The sequence below is a fragment of the Falco naumanni genome, chromosome 1 (genome assembly GCF_017639655.2).
Source record: "Falco naumanni isolate bFalNau1 chromosome 1, bFalNau1.pat, whole genome shotgun sequence".
NCBI classification, from domain to species: Eukaryota; Metazoa; Chordata; class Aves; order Falconiformes; family Falconidae; genus Falco; species Falco naumanni.
In genome coordinates, this window is record NC_054054.1 from 18,478,617 (window position 1) to 18,500,320 (window position 21,704).

General features: G+C 39.7%; 1 protein-coding gene across 1 annotated transcript; it reads right to left on the reverse strand.

Annotated features, from left to right (window-relative positions):
• Positions 1 to 11,813: 11,813 nt before the first annotated feature.
• Positions 11,814 to 21,449, reverse strand: COPS4 (COP9 signalosome subunit 4). Its single transcript, XM_040583386.1, has 10 exons — positions 21,260 to 21,449; positions 19,927 to 20,006; positions 18,990 to 19,141; positions 17,601 to 17,704; positions 16,591 to 16,744; positions 15,308 to 15,458; positions 14,763 to 14,933; positions 13,311 to 13,426; positions 12,883 to 12,967; positions 11,814 to 12,383 (listed from the first exon to the last, which is right to left on the reverse strand). Exons 1-10 carry the CDS (start codon positions 21,331 to 21,333, stop codon positions 12,250 to 12,252), a joined length of 1,221 nt encoding a protein of 406 aa, XP_040439320.1. The 5' UTR covers positions 21,334 to 21,449; the 3' UTR covers positions 11,814 to 12,249.
• Positions 21,450 to 21,704: the final 255 nt, after the last annotated feature.

A 21,704-nucleotide genomic window follows, 5' to 3' on the forward strand; every position in this document is an offset into this window, starting at 1 on the left:
TTTCCAGGAAACAAAATACCAACTGCATGGAAAACATGAATAAAACATATCCTGTGCACTGCAGTAAAGACTTTATCACAAGCTAAAACAATACTGCACATGATTGAGTCTTTAAGACATGCCCCAAAACAACTAAACTGTTTAAAGAGTAACTTTTTAATGGGATGTAGATCAGGGAACATTTTAGGCACTAAAACCAATGCTATTTTACAGCAGTCACTTGTACTACTAGGTAATCTGACAGGATATTTTCACTTGGTTTCCTAACCAGCTTCTACTGCATGTGCTTTAATCCTGTGATCCATTTCGTCCAGAGATTACTCGTTTGCTCAGAATTAGGCCCATGCTGACATACTTCTGTGGAAATAGTGTCAAAATATGGCCCCTCTTTATGTAACACCAGCTTTCAAAAATACAGTTCTGCTAACTGAAGGTGGGCTCTCTCCTTCTCATTGGCTACCCCTTGGAAACAAAGGCTAAGTACTCTTGCACATCTGTAGCACTTCAGGACATCTTTACAACTCCAGCCTGTCCAGGGCACGTGTGCCAGGCATGTGCAGCTACCAGACCGTTTAACAGGAAGGACACAAGACAGGCTTATAACTGCACCTAGCATACAAAAAGTTGGTGAACACCCAGAATTAAGAACTGAGAACACTGTTTTCACAAAACGCTATTCACCTGGCTGAGACAGTCTGAGTACAGCAATTGTCATCAGTGTCCAGAACCAACAGACCTGAAACAGTTTTCTATTTGTCATGAGGCCAGCGCAGAAGATCAAACTGCCTGTAATACAGGGCCATCCTTTGTAAAACCTTGTGGTCACCACCATGAGAACAAATAATCAATTACAGGAAAACTCTTGCCCTGTACAATCTCGTTTTATTTATCCCTGACCAAATTTTCATTGTTCTGTTGGTTTGTTTTTTCAATCAATTGTCCACTTTGGAAGGTATTTCCATCAGCTTAAAAAGACTAACTTTCAGTTAGAAGATGAGGTTCACTCTTCAGCTCCCCCAGACACATTTCTTTAAGGGCAAAGTCAGCAACAGCTGCTCAGAAAGCAATTAAAACTTGCATTAAATTTACTGAACAACAATGACTTCAAATTGCATTAAGTGTCCATGCTTAGTGTACAGAACAATAAGACCGGTTATCTGCACGAGACGTGCAGGTGCCCATAGAAGGCCTGTACACCCACTACAGCCTAGTTATATTTGCTGTGAGACAGAATCAATGTTTAATTTCTGAAGCCCTTAAAATGTGAGGTAACAGACGCCCTTCCCCACTGCATCTAACTTGCAGAAATCTGAAGTCAATTTTGTGGTGCTCTCAGGAAAATCAATCCAACTAAGTACAACGGGCTTCCCACCAAAACAGAATGTATCTCTTTTTGTGAGAATGAAACAATTTGCCCTGCCAGCCCCAGCAGCTTAGGAATTGGTTACTATGTACTGGTGAGAAAGAAGAACTAGCCAGATGCATAGATTTTCTCTCATTGTAATACAAGCTAATACCACAAATGATGCTGATAGCAGCCAGAAGCAACTGCATTATGTCAACAAAGGAAGAAAATGCCTGACAACTCTACAAGTGTGGGAAACAAAATAACTACCTTGGAGGAGCACATGGAACATCTTGAACCATCTTCTCCTTTAAGTAACATAATTGTTTTAGACCCTCAGGAGCAGACAGCAGCTGGCTGGTATCTGTCTCCTAGTGAGACATTTGAGTAAAAGTAAGTCATTGGAAACCAACACAGCAATTACAGTATTTCAGTGAAAGAAAGGCCTAGAAACAGCCATCTGTGGGAATCAAGCCATCTTACTCTGTGCGCACTAGAGTACAGAATCTGTCCTCAAAAGCCTTACCTAAAACCATCAAATACAGTAAATATACAAAGCAAGCCCAACTTTCCTTTTTATCACCTGCAATTCTGCCCATGACCTTACTTCCCTCCCAGCTCCCACATGCATAAACACACCTAAACATCCCCAATGCCTGGTGTGAGCACAGGATGGACAGGTTTGTAATAACCCTTTAACACAATCCAGGCAGTTTTCTGCCAGACCTCCTCCTACCAGTAGCAGCTCCAAGCTGACTGCCCTACAAGCTGCACTAGGGTTCCTCAACACAGGCTTGTGCACAAAGCAGGTTGGCAATGAGATTCAATGGTCACAAGGCATCAAAAGCAAGATCAGGATAAAACCAGGTCTGTCCTTGGGCAGAGAGAGGAGGAACAACTGGCTATGAAATTGACTGTCTGCACGCCAGGAAATGTAATTGAATTGTCAGTTACCCTTTTTAAATTAAAAATTATGCTAGAGTCCAGTGTGATGCAGAATTACAACTGATAATCTAATCTCTCTCCTTTAGTGGTCCTTTACCAATCTGGCTCCCAAAGGCTATCTGCATTAATGCCAGGAGACAGCACGTTGATGGAATTTTAAAGAGCAGCTGCACAATTTCATGACCAGCAACACTATCTGTAATTATGTTAAGACTAAGCCAAATGCCACAGGCTCTAGTTGACAGCAGAAGGCATTTCTGAACAACCCTACCATTCTGCTAACAACCCCCCACACATGAGGTGGGGAAGACTGATCTGAAAATCACCCACCTGCCTTTTCATTTTCCCCAAGTATCCAGCTCTGTCACTCATCATCACTAATAAGATGTCAATGTCATTCACTAGCCCTCACTAGCAGACAAGGCACAAGTATTATTAGCTTCTCACCCATGTTTAATAATTCTCCTGCAAGAAGCAACTCAAGTCTCATGTACCTGTATGTATCTTCCCATTTGGCATACTTAGTTCTTCAAGCATTGCTGCTTGGTAGTTGTTCTGCCTCTTCAGGTGTCTATAAGACCAGCAGTCAGACACCACTGACACCCTTAATGCCATCACTCAGCTATCGCCCAACCCACCCAAAGGTACCTGCGCTCCATAGCCAGCCATGGCTTGTGCCTGAAAGCATGCACAGAGATGGCCAGTTATTTGATAACAGCCCTACTGCTTCAGCCAAAGGCCTGGATATCCCAAAAGTGCTTTGAAACCAAAGACCATACCCCCAACAAGAAATTATTTGCCGAGGCCAAAATCCCACAGATTTAGATACCACCACTCTCAAACCATCAGTGGAGGGAACTGAAAACAACAGGGGTGATCCTGCCTCCAAGCAGAAGAACACATCCTACCACTGCTGGAAGATGCAAGTATTTGCCAAGCTCTTGGCACAAGCACACCCCAGGCTCCATCCTGGCTCCCCTTTCATTTCATCTTCTTAGCCTGGAAACCAATGACACAGCCGTGTTGCTTCTGTTTGTTCATTAGTACTTGGTAACAGCTTAACATAGTATAACCCTTCCAGGGCATCACCTGGGACCTATGTTCACCAAGGCTGCTTAACTCCTCACAACAGTGCCTGAAACTATGTCTGTTCTTCACAAGGCAAGAATAGCTTCCTTCCAGAAAGCCTAACCTCCACATTGCTTGCAATGCCCCGTGTGTTCAGGTTAGCCCACACCTTCCCACAGAAAAGCACAGTCCATTTCCTTCAGCTGAGCACCCACTGGGAGAGAAGCCAGGTACCTCTTTCCTCCCAGGCCCACAGACTTCCTTGACTAGTGAAAAACTAAAAACTGTAAAATCACTTCTAAGCAAGCATGTGGCATAAGGCTGCCCAGAGGTGAAAAACATTTTCCTGACTCAACTACAGCAAACAACAGGGAGAAAGAAAAAAATAAAAAAGAAAAAAAAAAAGAAGAGTTTCACATGTGGCAATGTGTACTGTAGCAGCCCACTTTTTGATGAAGGAATTCAAATTAATGTGTTTCATTAAAGTCACACTTTCAGATTAACCATGATTACCTTATTGGAAAATGAAATGTAACTTTAGGGTCTACATGGAAGGTTAACGTTGATATTACTTTATTAACTTGCTTTCTTTGTTTCCCGACACCACTCTGCCTCAAATACAAGTATCACAGAGTAGAAATAATTAGAACCTGCAGCACAGCTGCTGTGCAGAAATTCATGAAGTACAAATCTTTTCACCTTCAAATCACTTAATAGTTTCAAAAAGCTTAAGGCCTAAACAGACCATTAGGTCACCATGTCTGACCTCCTGTAGATCCTTAAATTGCACCCTTACCTCTGGACTAAACTCAGTCAACATTAGCTGACTAAGCTACTTTCCAGCAAGACAGTCAGTCTGGATTTCAAGAAAGCAAAACAGTGGAAACCTACCCTTTCCCCTTGATAGTTAGTTCCAGAGTTTAATCACTGCTCTTAGAAACTGCTGCTTTCTTTTCTCATTACAGTTCCATGTTTTCAATGTCTACCTATTTGTTATTGCATCTCTCTCACTAATTTAGTAAACATGTTTTCCACAGAAGAAAATGCATAGTTAACTCAGCCACTCCAGGGACTTCTGAAAGAACTCAATAGCATATATTCCTCAGGTCCTCCCTAAAAGGTATTTGCCTTTTTTAAAATTAGTCAAACAACACTTTGTTGTCTTTCCCCAATGCTTTAACATCCCTTTTAAAGCACATGTATCAAACTTTCAGGCTTATTTATCTTAATGGTTTTGCCAGTAGCAATATGCAAGCTAAAAAGCAATGAAAACACTAACATACCAGTGTCTAATTTGCATGCAGCGATTTCAAGGTCTATTTTGCATTAATAACTCCCCTCCATCCAGAGTGTCTTGTCTTACCAGTCTGCCCTCACTGTAATGCAGCATCCACAAATATAATTCTATTATCTATTTACTTGCAAACTGTAAATAGAAATGCCAAGTTGAGGCTGTTTCCAGCAAAAGCCCTCAGTAGATAAAGATTCCTTAATACCTAGAAGGGGATCAGTTCACTAACTCTTATCCTATCAACTCCCAACAGCTAATCCTTGCAAATCACAAACTCCTGTTGAGTACCTCTTGTCCCCTGTATCTACTACACCTACACCATCACTTTTCCAACCCTAGTGCTTCTACTTAAAAAAACACCACATAATAAATACGGTAATTCAAAGAACAAAACCCTAGTCATACTATTGCCTATGGTGCTAGAGGCTATGAGGAGTCACAAAAAAACACCATACCCAGCAGAGCTAAACAAGGCATTGGAGTAACTATAGAAAGCAACTACTCCCCATTCTTCACAGCAGAGAATTATAGCTGGTAGTGGATTTTGACAATATGAAACAGTTACAGAATGCTAACTTTACCATTTCCCTCTAATTTTATAGTTGGGACTGGCCATAAGTAGTGGAGTCCAGACAGGTAAAATATGCTCGAGAATGCAGTCTTCGTGATGCTCGAGAATGCAGTTTTCATGCTGCTTGGCTTTTGAAAATACTCAGTGACAATTACAGCAAAACATTACATGATGTTTTAATGGTTCTCAGGTATGTAACCACAGTGCATGTTTTAAAAGCAAAGTCACAGCAGCAGTGCAGTGTTTTGTATCCAGAAATGATTAGGTACTCTGATATGTTCTCTGAAGTCCCATACAGACAAAAATGGAAGCACGTATGTACCCTCAAGTATAGCAGTAGCAATGATGCTTGCAACATTTGAAAGCCAACAAAAAGATAATGACACCAGACGCCACCTTAAGTTATGTGATAAATGTTAATACATGTTTTCCTCAATTGTTTCCAAACATTCAATATGTGCTATGGTGTGAAAATATTTTATCAATTGCTTGCTTTATAGCACGGTACAAGCAAAAACGAAACTATGCATCGCTTCTGACTCCGCCCAGAATAAAGACACTGAAACCTGGTTCTCCCTGGAAAACACAGTAGTAACAGAGCAATTAGAACAAAAAAACTACCTGGACTGCCACGGTAGTAAAAATAGAGCAAAGAAATTCTCTTACCATTTAACCAAAAAATGAAACTAAACACGTTTTGCATTAATGAAAACAAGAAACAGCAAATACTGAAAAAAAAAATGTTATATATGTATATGTATATATATATTAACCCCAGCTTTCTTTGCTCTAACATCAAAGTTTAACACAAGCCACCAAGCTTGTGAGACACATGGTCAGCTAGCTTACTGCAGCATTTCAGGCAAACAATGTAATTGAAGTACACTTCAATCAACTCAGCACAGTTGATAAAATAAACTGTTCCTTAAATAAAACCAAGAGTGGAGTAGATTGAATATTTTAGACCTTGCCTCATTATGTACAAACTCACCCTTCAGAGCTCCTATTATGTTCAAATATATCAGTAACACATTTTCAGTTCTCCCACAAACATAATGAACACACTGATAAAGATGCAGGTAGCTAAAAACAAATCTAAAACTATTCAGCAACCTACTCTCCATTGAAGTCCCACCATAAAATGCTCCCAATTCATAAACATCCATTCCTACAAAAAAACAACACTGAACAATATAAAAACCAACATACATAGAGCACTAAGAAAATTCTTCTCTTCTAGAGTTTTATAAAAAAATGACTGAGTAGCTTCATGTAACATTAAAAGTCCCTAAGAAAATAATGAAAAAGAGACTTTAAAAAAAAATGCCCAATTATCCCTTTTCCAAAACAGAAAAAAGAACAATCTAAGAAAAACCCTATCTAGCACAAACTGCAAGCTCATATAAACTTAAAAGTAATTTGGCCCAAAGCCAAGCACTGATTAACAGGAGGGGCACAAGTAGTTAAAAGCAGCTGGAGAGACCCCCAAATAATTGTTTGAAAAGACAACGTTCAGGTCATATTATGAATTTGCAGGTTTTAAAGAGGTGAGTAATATGTTGTTGTAGTTTAACATGTGATAAAATTTGAATAAATCTATAGGGGTTTTTAAGTAGTAAACTATTGTTAAGATTGTTACCATGTGTGAGGGTTGTTGGGTTTTTCTGATACTATTACATGGTTAATAAAAACTGAGTCTTGTTTTAAGAGGAAGAGTTCATTTACAGGTGTTTGATTTAGACTAATAGCAGAATGGGGAGAAAGGTTGTAAATATAAATATTGGTTTATTTAGTACTTAATAGTAGTATGTTCTAGGCAAACACTCAACTTAGTGTATCAGTTCATGTATTTTAGGCTTTACACTAGGTGTCTTTGGGGGGGGTTATTTTTTTCAGATCTTAACATTTACATCTAGTAATGAAATATTAGGCTATTTGAATATATCTTCTTACTATTCTATTGAATAATTATTTTTTTAAGTATGACAGGAATATGCCTAGTTATTCAGGCAATAACAAATGTCTGGCAAAACTGTACAGTACAGAGAGCCTAAATACTAGATTAACTGTCCAGGTTAGTTTCCAATAGCATCTTTGAAAAAAAAAAAAAAAAACCCAAAAAAAAACCACCACCAAACCCAAAACTGTTTTCTGGAAGTGTTCTTGTCCTGTTTTTTCTTAGATCATCAGTCAGAATGTCAAGTTTATGCTGTTGTAATAAAACTAATGTTGTATACTCACGAAGAATCAATCAGGGCTGCCTATTCTTTCAACGTTCTTAGTCTGGTACCTTTTTTTACTTTGCTTTTAGATTATCTTTTGCAATGAATAACGAAGTCTAAGTAGTAACTACTCCAAAGAATAAAAACATCATTTCATAGAGAACTCATTTATCATGTGTAAAGCAAAGTCTCTAGGCTTTTAAAAATAACGGATTTGCATTGGTGTTGTCTTCCTAATCAATGACATGCATTGTTTTCAGGTTTCTTTGCAGAAGTCTTTAACTACATAAATGCAATTCAGCATACTAAACTTTTATTGAAAAAAATTGCAAACCTACCAAAACCTCCTGAATCCCAAGATCAGTCCCACACTACAATTAAAAACATATCACATATTGTTTTGACTCAGACTGCAAAAAAAAGTCTGTTTACTCCCTCATTTTGCATTAAGTGTTTCTTAATTCCTTACACTTTCTACGCTGGTGAAGAGAAAACTTTCTGGTACCAAGTGACCGATAAGTTGAAGTACAACCTAAGCCATGCATGTGGGAAGCAAGCTTTGTAACATGTTTTGAGTACAGGTAAAGCCTCAGAAATCTAAAAGGCCCAGAGACTGATTGGTTTGTTCTTCTGTGCATGCTATGGATGAACACAGTTTAATCACAAAATAAAACTGGGAACGTGCTGCTAGTTTTCCTTAAGAGCCGAGTCCTCTACATTCGTTATGCGTGCTTACATCTCCATCTAGTGGGAAGCTGCTGCTTTTGGCTCCTGCATTAGGTCAGGCCCTGGCTGAAGCAGGAAGGATACCTGGTCTGACAGTGGGACTTGGGCTCAGAGGGGTTACTTCTGCCCTGTCAACATGTTGTTAACTTATCACCAAAGGTCATCTTGGTTTTGAGGCTAAAGTTGGCCACTTGGGTTTCTCCTCTCAGAAATATTCCGTAGATCTATGTATTGCTTTCCAGAAGTCACTCCTGGCCCACAGGAAGAAAAGATACTCCATTGTGAACACACTCTGTTACGGTTTTTTTTAGAAGTGTCTTCTCCCTTAAGTAGCAGAGTGAAGCAGTAAATGCACTAAATTGAGATATGTATGAATGGCCTACAAAGCACACCTCCATCTGCAAAGCGCATGCTCCCAAGAGAAGAGCTGTGTGCAGAAGTCAATGTGACTCACTTTTCAGTATAGAAAAAAGTATTTGTAAGATAATTAAGAACCAGGAGGCTCCCGACTAATATTGACTATGTCCACATTTGTCTTGAAGGGAGAGAAAATTCTTAGCCAGTACCACTTTGAGCAAGTTGTAAGTAATCTTACATGAAAACATGTGGTCAAAATACCCTTCATCCTTGACTATTTATGTCACTATTTTACTCATCCTTTTTTGATGCTCTTGGACTAAAATATCCAAGAATACTCACATAGTTAAGAATAACATTACAATTGAGTCTAAACTCACGTGACAATTTCTTACCGAGTAGGAGTGTAAAGATGCTTTGAAACACCTTGCCACTCAGTGATCTAGATGTGTAATAAGTATAGCAAGTGTGCATGGTCTGTTTTTTTCTGTATTACAGAATTTGATTGGATAGCAAGTACTTGCTGCTGTAAAATTATTTGAAAGATCAGTGATGTGCTGTCACCCTGAGCCTGACATCCTGAAGCCTTGTGAATTCTTTTCTTGAGGGATGTTTGCCTTGTCATCCAACTCTGTTGCTTCTATAAGCAATTCAAGAACTGAAAAGTATGAAAGTAGCTTGGATCCACAGTACGTACCTAGACAGACGATTGAGTGAATGGAGTTTCCAACAGAATGGACATAAGAGTATAAAAGCCTCTGAAGACTCAAATGTTTGTCATGTTTTTTTAAACATCAACAGCAGAAATAGAAAAAGAGTAGCTCAGCCTATTAATTCTGCTAGTGCCAATATCACTAAATGCTTCACTTCTTTTATCAGACTGTTAAATAAGGTACTTACTAATAGCAAATATAAAATTTGCAGGCTGCTATCCTTCCTATGTTAAAGTTCCAGTACCAGGCAAACCCTTGTTGGTTGTTTTTTGTTTGGGAAATGGCGGCTTCCTCTACAACTGTTGCTTTCAAATGCAGATGGTTCTGAAATTGTTTTTTTCTCCCAGACTGAACAGTGAAATGAGTGAAATCTTGCTAATGAGTATTTTATTGCAATAGGGCTAAATTTCCATTACTGCAAAACTAAAAATTCATCTCCTTGTAGGATTCAACAAGTAAGAGTTTGTGCATCCAATTTAACCCCAAATCCCTAAGTAATGTAAGTTTCATGGGTCACTTAAGTATCCCGGGGGAAAAACAATATAAACAAAGTCAAAACATAAGCAATAATTTCTGGATAAGCCAGGCACTTACTCCATAAAGAAATGAGACAAGGTGTCTGATGCTCTGTAGAACAGTTGTTAACTAAGTTTACACTGCAACTCTCAAGCTGTAATGGTATGACTAGTTAAGGGAATTAGATCTACCACATCATTTGAAGTTTCCATTATAATTATGAAATAACCCACTGGACTTCAATGTCCCTAATCACAAATTTTTGAATGCTTTATTTTTTCTGCTCATACCAATTAGATGACTACTTGAGTAATTACTAGATACTATGTATCTAGCTGTCTTACATTGTCTACATATACTTCTTGACACTATAGTTGCCTTTGAAGTAATTGGGAGAGTTGAGAAGAAAAAAAGTCATCTGGAAATAAAAGAAGCAATCCAATGAACAGCCAAAGCGAGTCCTGACACAGCTGCCTTGGAAAAAGTGGCACAGCAAAGATGTGTACAGTGCACCTCAGGACTTGCTTGTGGTCAGTATGGCCTTTATTGCCATCTACTGAAATACCACCATCTTTCCTGTAGCAAATAAGTTATTTACTTCTGCTGTGTTAGAGGGTAATGCAGGAGGCTATTTAGTATTACAGATGACCTTTGTGAGTATTGGAGGTGAGCATCCAGAGTGCCAGGCACTGACTCTAGCGACAGGAGACCCTTACGCTGTATTATGTCAGCTCATACTGAAGGACAACAGACACTCAACCTCTGTCTGTAATAAGGATCTGCAAAATCTTCCACCTCTACTCTTCTACAGCAAACTTGTCAAGAGGTGGGCAGCTCCTTCCTGCTCCCACAGCTGCTGTCACCGCTCTCTCCCAGAGGAACTCAAGGATGCTACCAACTGGGAGCCATTGTAACTTACTTAGCCAGTTGTTCTGGGACTCAGAAACGTCACCTGCCAGGCTGACAGAAGTCCATACTATTTATGGATGAACTCTTCACTAGGCTCCTGGCTTTTCTAAAAGTCTCAACAGCAATACAAATATAAATGCATAAACATGTTTAAAAAACAAAAAGGCAAAACAAAAATGAAGGCATTTGAGTTGTGAATTAAACCACAACCTTTCACTCTTAAGACATCAACATCCTCTAGATCTTGAGACAAAAAGACTACAATGAACGCAGACTGAAAACTCATTAACAGTATTATTACTTCACTGAAATGAAAAAGGAACTAAGGTAATTCACATTAAAGCTAGAATTACAACCTAAACAAGATCACCTCAAACTGAAACATAATCTCTGGGCAGGAACAGCTATTGATGAAACTCTGCCTTGGCTCTCCATTACCAGATGAGCTCTTGATGGAAACCTCTTCAGTCAACTGCACAGTAAGACTCCATGTACAGCTGACAGATTGTAAAGATGTATAGTGTACAGCTCCAGACTGACAAACATCAGAAGGGCCACTTTGGCATTTTGTTGCTGGGCATATGCATTTAAAATTAGTCCTGCTTATCACATGAGACCTTCACCTCATCATCCTATCTCATTATGTAAGTAATAGGCACAGTATTCTCCAGCCACTCCAGTTGCACGTGCTTAATTTTTTGTACTGCAGAATACCTACCTGTCAAAGTCTTTTGTCACACCTCTAGTTCCAAAAAAACACTGGATAATTTTGTAAAATTATTAATTCATGCTGACCTAGAAAATAAAACAAAAAGCATGCTTGGCTTACCTTACTTGGCATGTGCTATGTTCTCAACACTGTCACCATCAGTGCAACAAGCTCTCTTGGGAACGCTGGTCTCTGCCCCATCTCTCAGCACAGATAAGACTGTACCCTCCCGCACCAGTGCGGGAGAAGGGTCAGTATTTCCTTCAGCTAAGATTTCAGGCTTGCATTTTATAAACAGAGGAGGAGGAAAAAAGGTGGCTTTCATTTAACATTTTTGAGGAGCTGAAACTGACAATTCAGAAAAAAAAAATCAACTTACTTCAAGTTATTGCTTAAGTTAAAAAAAAAAAAAAACAAAACAACAGGCCCCTACAACACTTAAACCAAGTGGCTCATCCCAGGCTTTATTAGAATAATTACAACTAAAAGAAACATGGCACTTACATTTTCACAGCAGAACAAGCACCATAGGAAGTAATGGGCTACAAAGCTATAGCAATATAGTGGGAAAAAAAAAAAGTAAAATTAAATAAACCAAAACCAAAGCTTGCTGCAGACATTACAGCTGCTTTTGCGTGGAAACTACAGCTTTCAGGACAGTAGAGTGCAATGCAGAGGCAGCAACAGCATCGTTCTATGCTCAAGAGAACTGGGGGACTGTCACACCAAACACTGTATGACCTAATTCTTAGCCACAGTGAAAGCAGAAAGTAGGGAAATAAAAGTGGGTTATTCATTTGGTTCACAGTCCTACTCAGTTCCCTTCTTCCAGCACAGCAGGCAGTTGACTGCCTCCATTCAGACAACTGCTGCACAGTCACTGAGCCATCTGGGCCTCCATTGCCTGCGCTGTCCATTCTGGGGCTGTCTGACTTATCTTCTCCAGCAGGTTGTTGACCTGGAAACACAGCGACTGAATCTGCTTGTCCCAAGTTGGCAAAGCTTCACGAGCTGCAAAAAAACACAAAACAACCAGCCCACACAAAAGTTAATTCTTAGCTTCTTAGCAATTTCCATGTCTTTTCAACTGTAACCTTTTCTTCTGCCACTGCCCTCACCTACCTCACAGAGGAAGCCTTCCTTGCAGCTACATCATGCTTATTTCTGTATTCCAAACCTACAATGATTCTGGCTGTCTGTTACAAGCATAAGTCCTGCATTGCAAAGTAGAACTGAACAGAAAACTTCCTGGTGAACCTGTTCCTACAAGTAGACTGCTGGAATAAATTCACATTTTCCTGGGGGTAAGAAAATACATAGCAGGGAGGGTGGGTGAAGTGTGGTCCTCCATTATGGCAAACTCTGCCACCTCCTGATCGCAGCAAGCTCACTTCAGATGGAAGATGGTAAGAAACCTATTTCTTTATCCTGTAAGGCAGCAAACTGAAAAAGCTCACTCTGAATAGTGCTAAAAAATAACATACAGAAATATTACTGTGGTCAAACTTACTCTCAAAATGAACAATTCCATCAATTTGATCAATGAATCCATTCATGCGACCCTCAGTTATCATCTGAGAAGCTATCTTTTCTGCCTGAAATAATGAAGAAAGATATTAGAAACTACTTTTATTCCAAAAGAAGTTAAAAATTATTACGACTTGATAGTCCTTGTGGGTTTTTCAACAGTTCCATGCATTGGTAGGGGAGGAACCTACAGACAACAATAAATTATGAAACGATTGGACATACTATCAGTGGCATCTAACTCCACCATTGTTAATTTCACATCATGTACCTTTCCTTGTCATAAGATGTGCTAGATATTTAAACTTCCTCATAGTATGGAAGTTTTCATTATTTCCTAATATTGAACACAGCTGTTTTCTCATGTCTCTGATGCTCCTTGTTTTTACAAAGGATGTAGAAAACTGATACCTTAGCTGCAGGGATTTCCAGTAATGCTCCAAGCTCTTCAAAAGTAATGTTGTTATAAAGTTTGCTTGCAGATAGTAAGTTGTGTTCAATAACAGCTCTGTCCAGGATACTGGAACCTTAGGGTTAAATGAGAAAAACATCCATTACTGTAAGATTGAAATAATTGGTTTATGTTGTAGAGCAGACTTTTTTTCCACCCAAGGGGGAAAGTGAGCAGAAGGTATACCAGAGAGGAAAGTGAAAAAAAAAAATAAAAATGGATGGCATGTGGTTGACTTTAGAGACAAGTAGCTTAAACCCTTTTATTTAATTTCTAGAATAATCAAGTGGAGCCTTTGGTTTTGCCAGAAGACTCAGCACCCGAACTGAGGGAGTTTGACCTCCTGTGATCAGTTCCTAGCTTGACAAGTGGAAAGATCATTGTTGGGTTTTTTTTTTAATTCATTACAGCTCTTAGGGGTACAATTAACCTCTCTTATGGTGCTTGTACGGTGATAAACCCTCATCTAATCTCTCTCTTCTTGATTTAATGGTTTAACTCATTTGCCTCTTAACTTCCAGTTGAAGATAAGCATATTATTAAATACCAACTAACTTGCATTCTTTAACTTATATGGACAAAAAGAACAGGTTATAAATAAAGAACAAACTGACCCAAGGAAAGGGCTGCAGCTTATTGTTAGTAAGTACCTTTAACCAGTTTTCACCTCTGTGATTACACAGTTGTTTAGCTGCCCTTAAGTAATGAGGATTGTTCACTAGGAAGGTTTTCCTGATTAAGAGGTATTTCATGTTTATGTATTTTTCCACTTCAATATTTATTCTAATCTAGGAAATAGAGACCAGTATGTTTAAAATTCCAGTGAAGTCATTCTTCACATTACTTCTCACTTTTCAGAGGTTCCAGGAAGAACAGAGCTAGTAAGACGTCAGCGAGAAGGACCAGAAAACAATTTGGAGATACTGTGAGGTCCCAGTCATCCCTTCACTATCTGTCATCTTCCTGTCAAGTCAGGAAGCAGTTCAAATAAATTTATCATCCACACAGACCACTGACAGCCTACATGCAAGTCACATATTTCTAGGCACCCTATTTGTAACAGTGCCTTAGAACTGGAGAAGCTCAAAAGGACAGACTCAAAGTATGAAGCAAGGTTAGAAATACTTGCAGGTTGTCAGTGAAGAGGACTGTACATGGACACAGAAACATTTTTACACATTATCTTCCACAGCAGTATTTCAAAACCTTAATAGCCAATCAGAAAGATGAACTATGGCTAAGAAGCTTTACTATTAAGCTACACTCATGAGGGTAATATGCTGGGAAATAATTTTAAAATAATCATGTAAGCAAGACTAAATTATTTTCCATCACATTTCTTGACTGCATTGAGCAAGTCTAACTCATGTGGATGAACACCTAGCATTGCAAGGCTTTAAAGAAATACATACCATCAGCTGTAGTTGCCTTCTGGTGAGGCATTAGCATAGCTGCAAACTCTTGCAGTTGATTTCCACGGATAATTCTGTCGAGATACATTTTCTCCAAGATCCCATAGGCTGCAAGCTGCTGGCATCTCTCATCCTTGAAAAGTGTAGCAAGCATGCGAGAACGCTGTTGTCCTAGGAGAGTAAGGAATCATCCTTATAAGCAATCAACAAATCATTGAGTCTTTAAACAACAGAAAGTTATAATCTTTTTTTTTTTCTCAATACATGCAATTAACCAACAAAGCTTTACCAAAGGAGCTCAGCTGTGTTCAGTTCCAAAACACTGTTTGCTACTGACTCTTTTGCACCTTTAGCCAAAATGCCACCTTATCACTAGCAAAGACACAGAATTAATCCAACTCTGAGTTAACAGTATGCCAACAGGTAATTTTGACATCACATTTGCAATTCTGAATCCCTCCCCACAAGTAATCCAGCAGCTGACTTGCTTCAGGGTATATGAAATACATTGGGTCTTTTACACAAAAATATAATGTGTATTTTACCTGCTGATGCCAAAATAGTACAATGCAAAGCATGCTTCAGTGCCTCCAGTCGCTCAGTTTCATGGACTATGCTCTTATAGGAGAGCTCATTGTATCTTTGGGCAGCCTCAATGAACTTTCTTCTGTAATCAAGAACTCGAGCATAGCAAACCTAGAAAGAATGTCTGTTTCAGAAAAGAAAACTAACAGGGGTGGTTGCATAATACAGGTATGTATAAATTGCCCCATTATCAAGTGACAACTCCCATAAATTTTGCTCTGCTGCATCCTAGGGAAATCTGTGTCTTCAAATAATTAGCTTGACTTGTAAAGCTCTTGCTGAAGTATTATGGAAAGCATTGGAAAGGGCACTTCCCAGCACTAATCACATGTTAAACACTGCAAATGTCTAAAGGCCAAAGACTAATGAAATATTGTACAGCTGATATTGTAGTTATGCAAGCTTCCCCTTCACTACCAACACTGACAGCTAGCAGCACTTAGGTAGCAACTTACACATTTCAAGTGTTTGCTTCTCCCTTTCAGAACCACTGACAGCACTCAATATTTCTTCTCTCCCTTCCTTTGTGCTTTTATAATGCTTACAGAAAATATTTACACTTTCAAATGAGTGCACACTTTAAAACATAGCACAGAGGGGAAGAAAAGAAGAAAAGGGAAAATCAACAAACCAAAATCACCACACCCTGAGTTACAGCTCAGGGCACATCTGCTTTGTGTTGTAAAATTTTAAACACCACCACACCTGATTGGTAATACTGCACTACAGTTATCACTGCTCATCTCAGTTACTAAAATGGTTTGAGAAATTAGTGTACGACTTATGTATACAGTAAACCCACAAATAAGCAGAAAGGTCAACAGTTACTTTACTACTTGAGACTTACAGCTACTTCTATGGATAGGACTTACTATTTAATTATTGGGGGGGGGGGGGCTTCCATTGTCCCCAATATCCAATATTGGATTTTTCTCCCCTCTTAGATTTACAAAGGTGAAGGTAGGTAGTATTTCCAACAATATTTCAGATGTTTTAAAGCCTAAATTTTTTTTTTCAATCAGTACATTTGGCATTTCAGGAACCTTCACAGACTTAGCACCATATCATAAGGATAGAGCTTTTTAATTATTGCTAAGATGTAGCTCTCAAGCTCCCAAAACCATTTAGAAGCTTTTCCCTTTGTCTCTTTCCTCATTATGAAAGTTTTAGTGGCACTGCATAAACACATCTCAATGTGGAATCATCTACCTTCAGAAAGAGAAAGCAATAAAGTCAAGACAACCTTATAATGGATTTGCAGCTGTTCATTAGTTGATTCATTCTGAAGCAAGGAAGCTCGATTAATATAAGCTTCTGCTTGAACTGGGTCATCATCCTCCAGATACAGCCTGGCAATTTTCAGGTAGGTCTCCAGTTTATAATCTACATTGTACTGTCTGTAGAAAAACAGAAAATCAAGTGCTCAGAGTTGCTCCACAACTACCCTTGCTCTTAACTGTTTTAAACATCTATTACAATTCTTTAGCACTTGGCAACATTTGTTTTACTCTGCTTTCTTCTTCCCTAATATGAAAATTAGTGCTCTCGGTTTAGAGTAAGGAAATTTGAAATGAATGCTAATATAGAACCAGCTCCTACAACCATCTGCAGAAATAATGCTGTCTACAGAGACACAAATGCGTACTCTAATAATATGCTTTTAGTAGACTGGAATTTGCCTTAAGTGGTGAGCCACTAGAGTTAAGAAGCAAACTTGCACTGGAACAAATAGACACTAAACAGGCTAAACCTACAGCAAATCCTTTATATGCCTACAGAGAAAGGACAGAAAGGACAGCCAGTGAAAAGGAACAGCAAGGTTTCTACACTCAAAGAAAAAGCAACACAAAACCACAAACTCACAAACAAAAACTCACAAGAAAACTCAACTGTATTTGTTAGTATCCAATTTCAAACGTCTTCATTTTGAACTGTAAAAGTGAACACGTGAAAGAACTGCCACCTTTCAAGAACCTCAGAAGCATTCTGGTAAATAGCCTTCCTGATAGTATTTTATCAACAAGACTAACAGGTAATGCAAAACTTCTGGTGCAGTATTCTGACCCACTGAACTGTTTACCGTAATGTACAGTCATCATACTATACTTTTGTCATCTGGCAGTAGGTTCTGGCCTGAACTATTGAAACTCTGGAAAAATATGCAACCTCAAAATTCTCACTCACTGGTCTAGTTAAGTACAAGGGGAGCGAGTGTATTTAATACCACAGAACTGTGTCTAGCAGAGTACTTACTTTTGTCCTGTTTCTAAAGGGATTCCCACCAATACTTGTGCTGCATTTCTCCAGTCTTCTTCTTTCTCATAGATTGATGCAAGATGTTGCCTTATTGAAGCGACCTAAACAACAATAAAATCAATAGTAAATGCTATGAAAGTTGAATGGTTCTGTATTAACTTTCACAGTATTTGGTTTTGTTCATTAATCCCCTCAACCAACACCCCAGCTTTACAGACACAGCAACCTGCAAGCATGCAACTCTTTCTGCATGAGGAGTCCTGAGTGAGACTCCTGCATCAAGCTTTAATACCAAGCTTTTTAAATATGAGTGCTGATTTGATGCATTTCCACTTAAACTTGTGACAAAATCAAAGGAGCTTATCTTCAAGGAGCAGTAAGTAGTAACCTTTTATAAAGTTTTTTAAAAGATGAAATAAAGCTTCCAAGAACTGGAGCACCAAGATTCACAAACTATTTCTTGCTGTTATACCTCATATCATGCCCATGAGACATGAACAAGGTGACTTATGATTAGATCCTAACACACACACTTCTACTTTGTAGAGCAGCTGTCAGCAGGTAAAAACATCAGTGCTTATAATCTGGGTTTTATAAGCAGAAGTGTGGGCAAAAAAAAGAAATCATCTCAAATCTTGGATTTAATTTATGCATAATCCTTATAACATAGGCAAGCATGTTCAATTAAAGAAACTGAGTAAAGAAACAGTTAAAGAGTAAAAGCTGCTTAAAAAGACAAAACATAAAGAGAAGCAAATACAAATCATGACACAAACTCCCTTGCTTTTCTTCTTGAATACTAGATCCTAAAGGCTTTTTATATAAATATCTTCTGTAGGAACTCTCAGATCACAGTGAATACTCCTAAAACAAAACCAGGACCTGAACTGAAAAAGAACTGCAGCATGTTGATTAATTAACGATAACTGGGATTCCAAGATAACATTTTTTCCTGGTAAAATGATTATACTAACACACACACACACATATTTATTTTGAAACAAAAGCTATTTGTCAGGGCTTCTCTCTTTACATAATCTGCCTGTTCCATTAGTTGGGTAAAACAATATAAGGAGTACCAGTCTGTCTCTCAATAGTACCTCCAGTAGCTTAAGCGTTGTTTCATTGTAAGAAGCCATTTTCTGGTAGCAAAGGAATTACATGAACAGCATTCCGATGAAGAGACAAATTCTGTATTCTTCGCATTTCCTAAATACTATGCATTTAGCTCAGGTTTTGCATGTACAGGAATGCAAAATTGGACTCTTAAGTAGGAATATCTGTTTTGAATAGCTTTCTTAAAGATTTAAAATAGTCAGCAGATAAGAGCAAAAAAACCCAAAGCCAAGCCTGCAAACAAAAAACCCCTCATCACGGATCTCTCACCTGCTCTTCAAATGAAATAACTCTAGGCTGTATTTTTTCCAAGGTGAAGTGGTAAATTTCTTTGGCTGTGCTGTCAGGAAGACTTGGAAGATGGGTACAGAAATCTGTCAGCAGCTGACGTGAGATCACTAGACTGACATTCTCATTCACCACTGGTTCACAGACAACACATGGAAGAAAAAACAAGATGGATGCAATGCTTCTCAGTGCCTTCATTGTAAGTGATTATTTACTTTTATATTAAATTTTAATATTTCAAGGTTTTAAATCTGTATCCAAGCAAAGGGTGGGGTTTTTTCTTTGTTTTTAAAAGGTGATTTTTTCTCTCTGAAACTGTTTGTTTACACTAGAGGTCACCAGAGTTCTAACCCCTCACAGATAATAATGAATTTCTCACTTTGATTTATAGTTGAGAGAGACGTTTCCTTCTGAATCACTTTTCTGTTTCTGAAAGATCTTGGACAAAGTAGAACTTTAGGCCAAAGTTCACTAAGTTTATTCTTAACTTTCAAAAAATACAACCATTTATAGATGTATTCAATAAACCAAATATCCAATACAACACAAAAAAATCCTAAGCATTTATTCTTAACAATTTTTCAAGCAAACTCAAGATGGGAGAAGAAGGACGCTGTTAGTTTAAGTATTGCTTGGCATTCAGTATCAATTTTAGCATTCAACAGAGAATACTTTTTCACCTTCCATCACTGTCACATCGACAGGTTGGAAAGTTATAATAACTAACAAAGCTTACAAGTCCATTCTCCTATAACTTCTGAATGTGGCAACAATGGTTCCTCTTCTAGTTGTTTTTGAGTTCCAACAGGATCAACATATCATGTCTTTATGTAGCCTCACATAGAACTAAGAAATACGTAATCCCACAGACCTCTGACCTTCACTCAAGTGTGCAACCAATTACACCAAATGCACTTACTTGCTTCCACAAAAGCTTTCAAAGCTTCAAGTTGTTCTACACCTGACAGCTGAATAGCTTTTTCCAATATTTGACGATACCTGTCCACAGATTTAAAAATAAATAAATAAATAAATAGAAATCAATCATAAGACACATTTTTTCACTAACTGTTTGTTTCTCTGCTTACTTTCTATGTCAAAGTCCTAACTTTGCTTGTATTTTCTATACCTTTAAGGTGGCAATTTTCCAAAGTGTTTGTACTCAAATGTAAGAAGATTCACCTCAAGTTGGTATCTGGCTCTTTTTAAATCCCAGGACTAGATTCTCAGATAACATAGCTCATCATTTTGTTATCTGTGAATATATGTGCAATTCTGAAGGTTTTAAAAAATTCCACATCCCTAGGATAGGGCACAGAAAAAGTAATTAAAACTGTATCACTCATGGATTAATGAAGTTAGTCAAATGTGCAAAATGCCTTATTCAATGAGAATGAGAACAGTGTTGGGAGCGGAAGGTAAACAGAACGTTATGGCCACTTGACATGAGCACTGGCACAGCTGTTTTTAAGTGTTAATTTCTGCAAAAATATCAACTCCCGTTTTCACGCTTCATAAACCTAACTAAACTTGGCCTGGGCCACAACCTCAGTGTGCGCAACACGGATGAAGTATTACAATCATACTGAAGCCACATTTTGAGGGGATTATTTCCAAACTTTTACACGACGCTCCTTCAAGTGAAGCAATTCCTCTAGAAAACAAGCAACGGGACTGGAACTTGCCGAATTTCAGTTGACTGACCGACATCTGACTGAACCCTCGCGGGAGAGAAAAATCTATGTGACACATTGCACCGCGAGTAGCTCAAACCCTAAGGTTTGCCCTCCAAAATACCCACCTATAGAAAATATAGAACAATAATAACGATGGTGGAGTTAGTGATGCATCTACAGCAGTCGAGAAAAACGAATTTCCCCGCCTCACCATCTCCGCGGGGCCGGCGGGCAGGCAGCGGGGCGCTGAGGGGCGGCGGCAAGCGTGAGGGAGCCCCGGCGGAGGGCCCAAGCCCCGGGCGGCTGCCTGCGCCAGGGCACCGCCCGCACACTGCAAGCCGCCGTTAGCGACGGCGGAGAAACAAATAAATAAAAAACTGACAGAACCACCTGGTGAAATCTTTCTTCCCGCCTTCTTTTTACTTTAAAAAAAAAAAAAAAAAAGCGCGGCCGTTGGGTAAGAGCCGCCTCGCCCTGTGAGGTGAGTATGCGTGCCAGGGATACTGTGGTGGGGTCCGCCACCTCCCCCGCCCCAACGGCCGCTCACCCGCCTCGCCCCGCCACGGCGGTACTCACTTGCCCGCCAAGTCCTTGTGAGAGCCGCTGGAATTCATCAGCTGCGCCAGGTCCTGCCTCACCGCGGCCGCCATCTTCACCCACCCGCCGCCGTCCCCCTGGCCGCCGCAGACCTCCTCCTACCATAGAGAGCCGCGCCGCGGGAAGGCTAGAGGGGCGGCCGCGCGGCGGGGTCACGTGGGCGGGGAGCGCCCGCGCGGGGAGAGCCCGGCCGCGGAGATAACGCCCGGGCAGGCGCCCCGGAGCCGCAGGGCGGCACGCGCAGGGAGCGAAATACAGGCGTCTGCAGCCGCGCGTGCGTGTGGGTGGGCGCGAGCACCAGCAGCCCCAGCGCGCGGCGAGGCTGGGTCCTCCTCCCGTGGCGCGCGCTGTCCCGGAAGCGGGCCGCCTGGCGCGGGGTGGGGCGGGCCCGGAAGCGCGGGGCGGGGCAGCGCGCGCGGGGCGC

Excerpts from the sequence above, each read along its gene's own strand:
- COPS4 (XM_040583386.1), bottom strand. The coding sequence starts at position 21,333 with ATGGCGGCCGCGGTGAGGCAGGACCTGGCGCAGCTGATGAATTCCAGC. Across the intron at positions 20,007-21,259 it reads CACAAGGACTTGGCGGGCAA|GTATCGTCAAATATTGGAAA; the intron begins GTGAGTACCGCC and ends ATCTGTGGACAG. Across the intron at positions 12,384-12,882 it reads TGGAATTGTTCATTTTGAGA|CTCGTGAAGCTTTGCCAACT; the intron begins GTAAGTTTGACC and ends GTTTTTTTGCAG.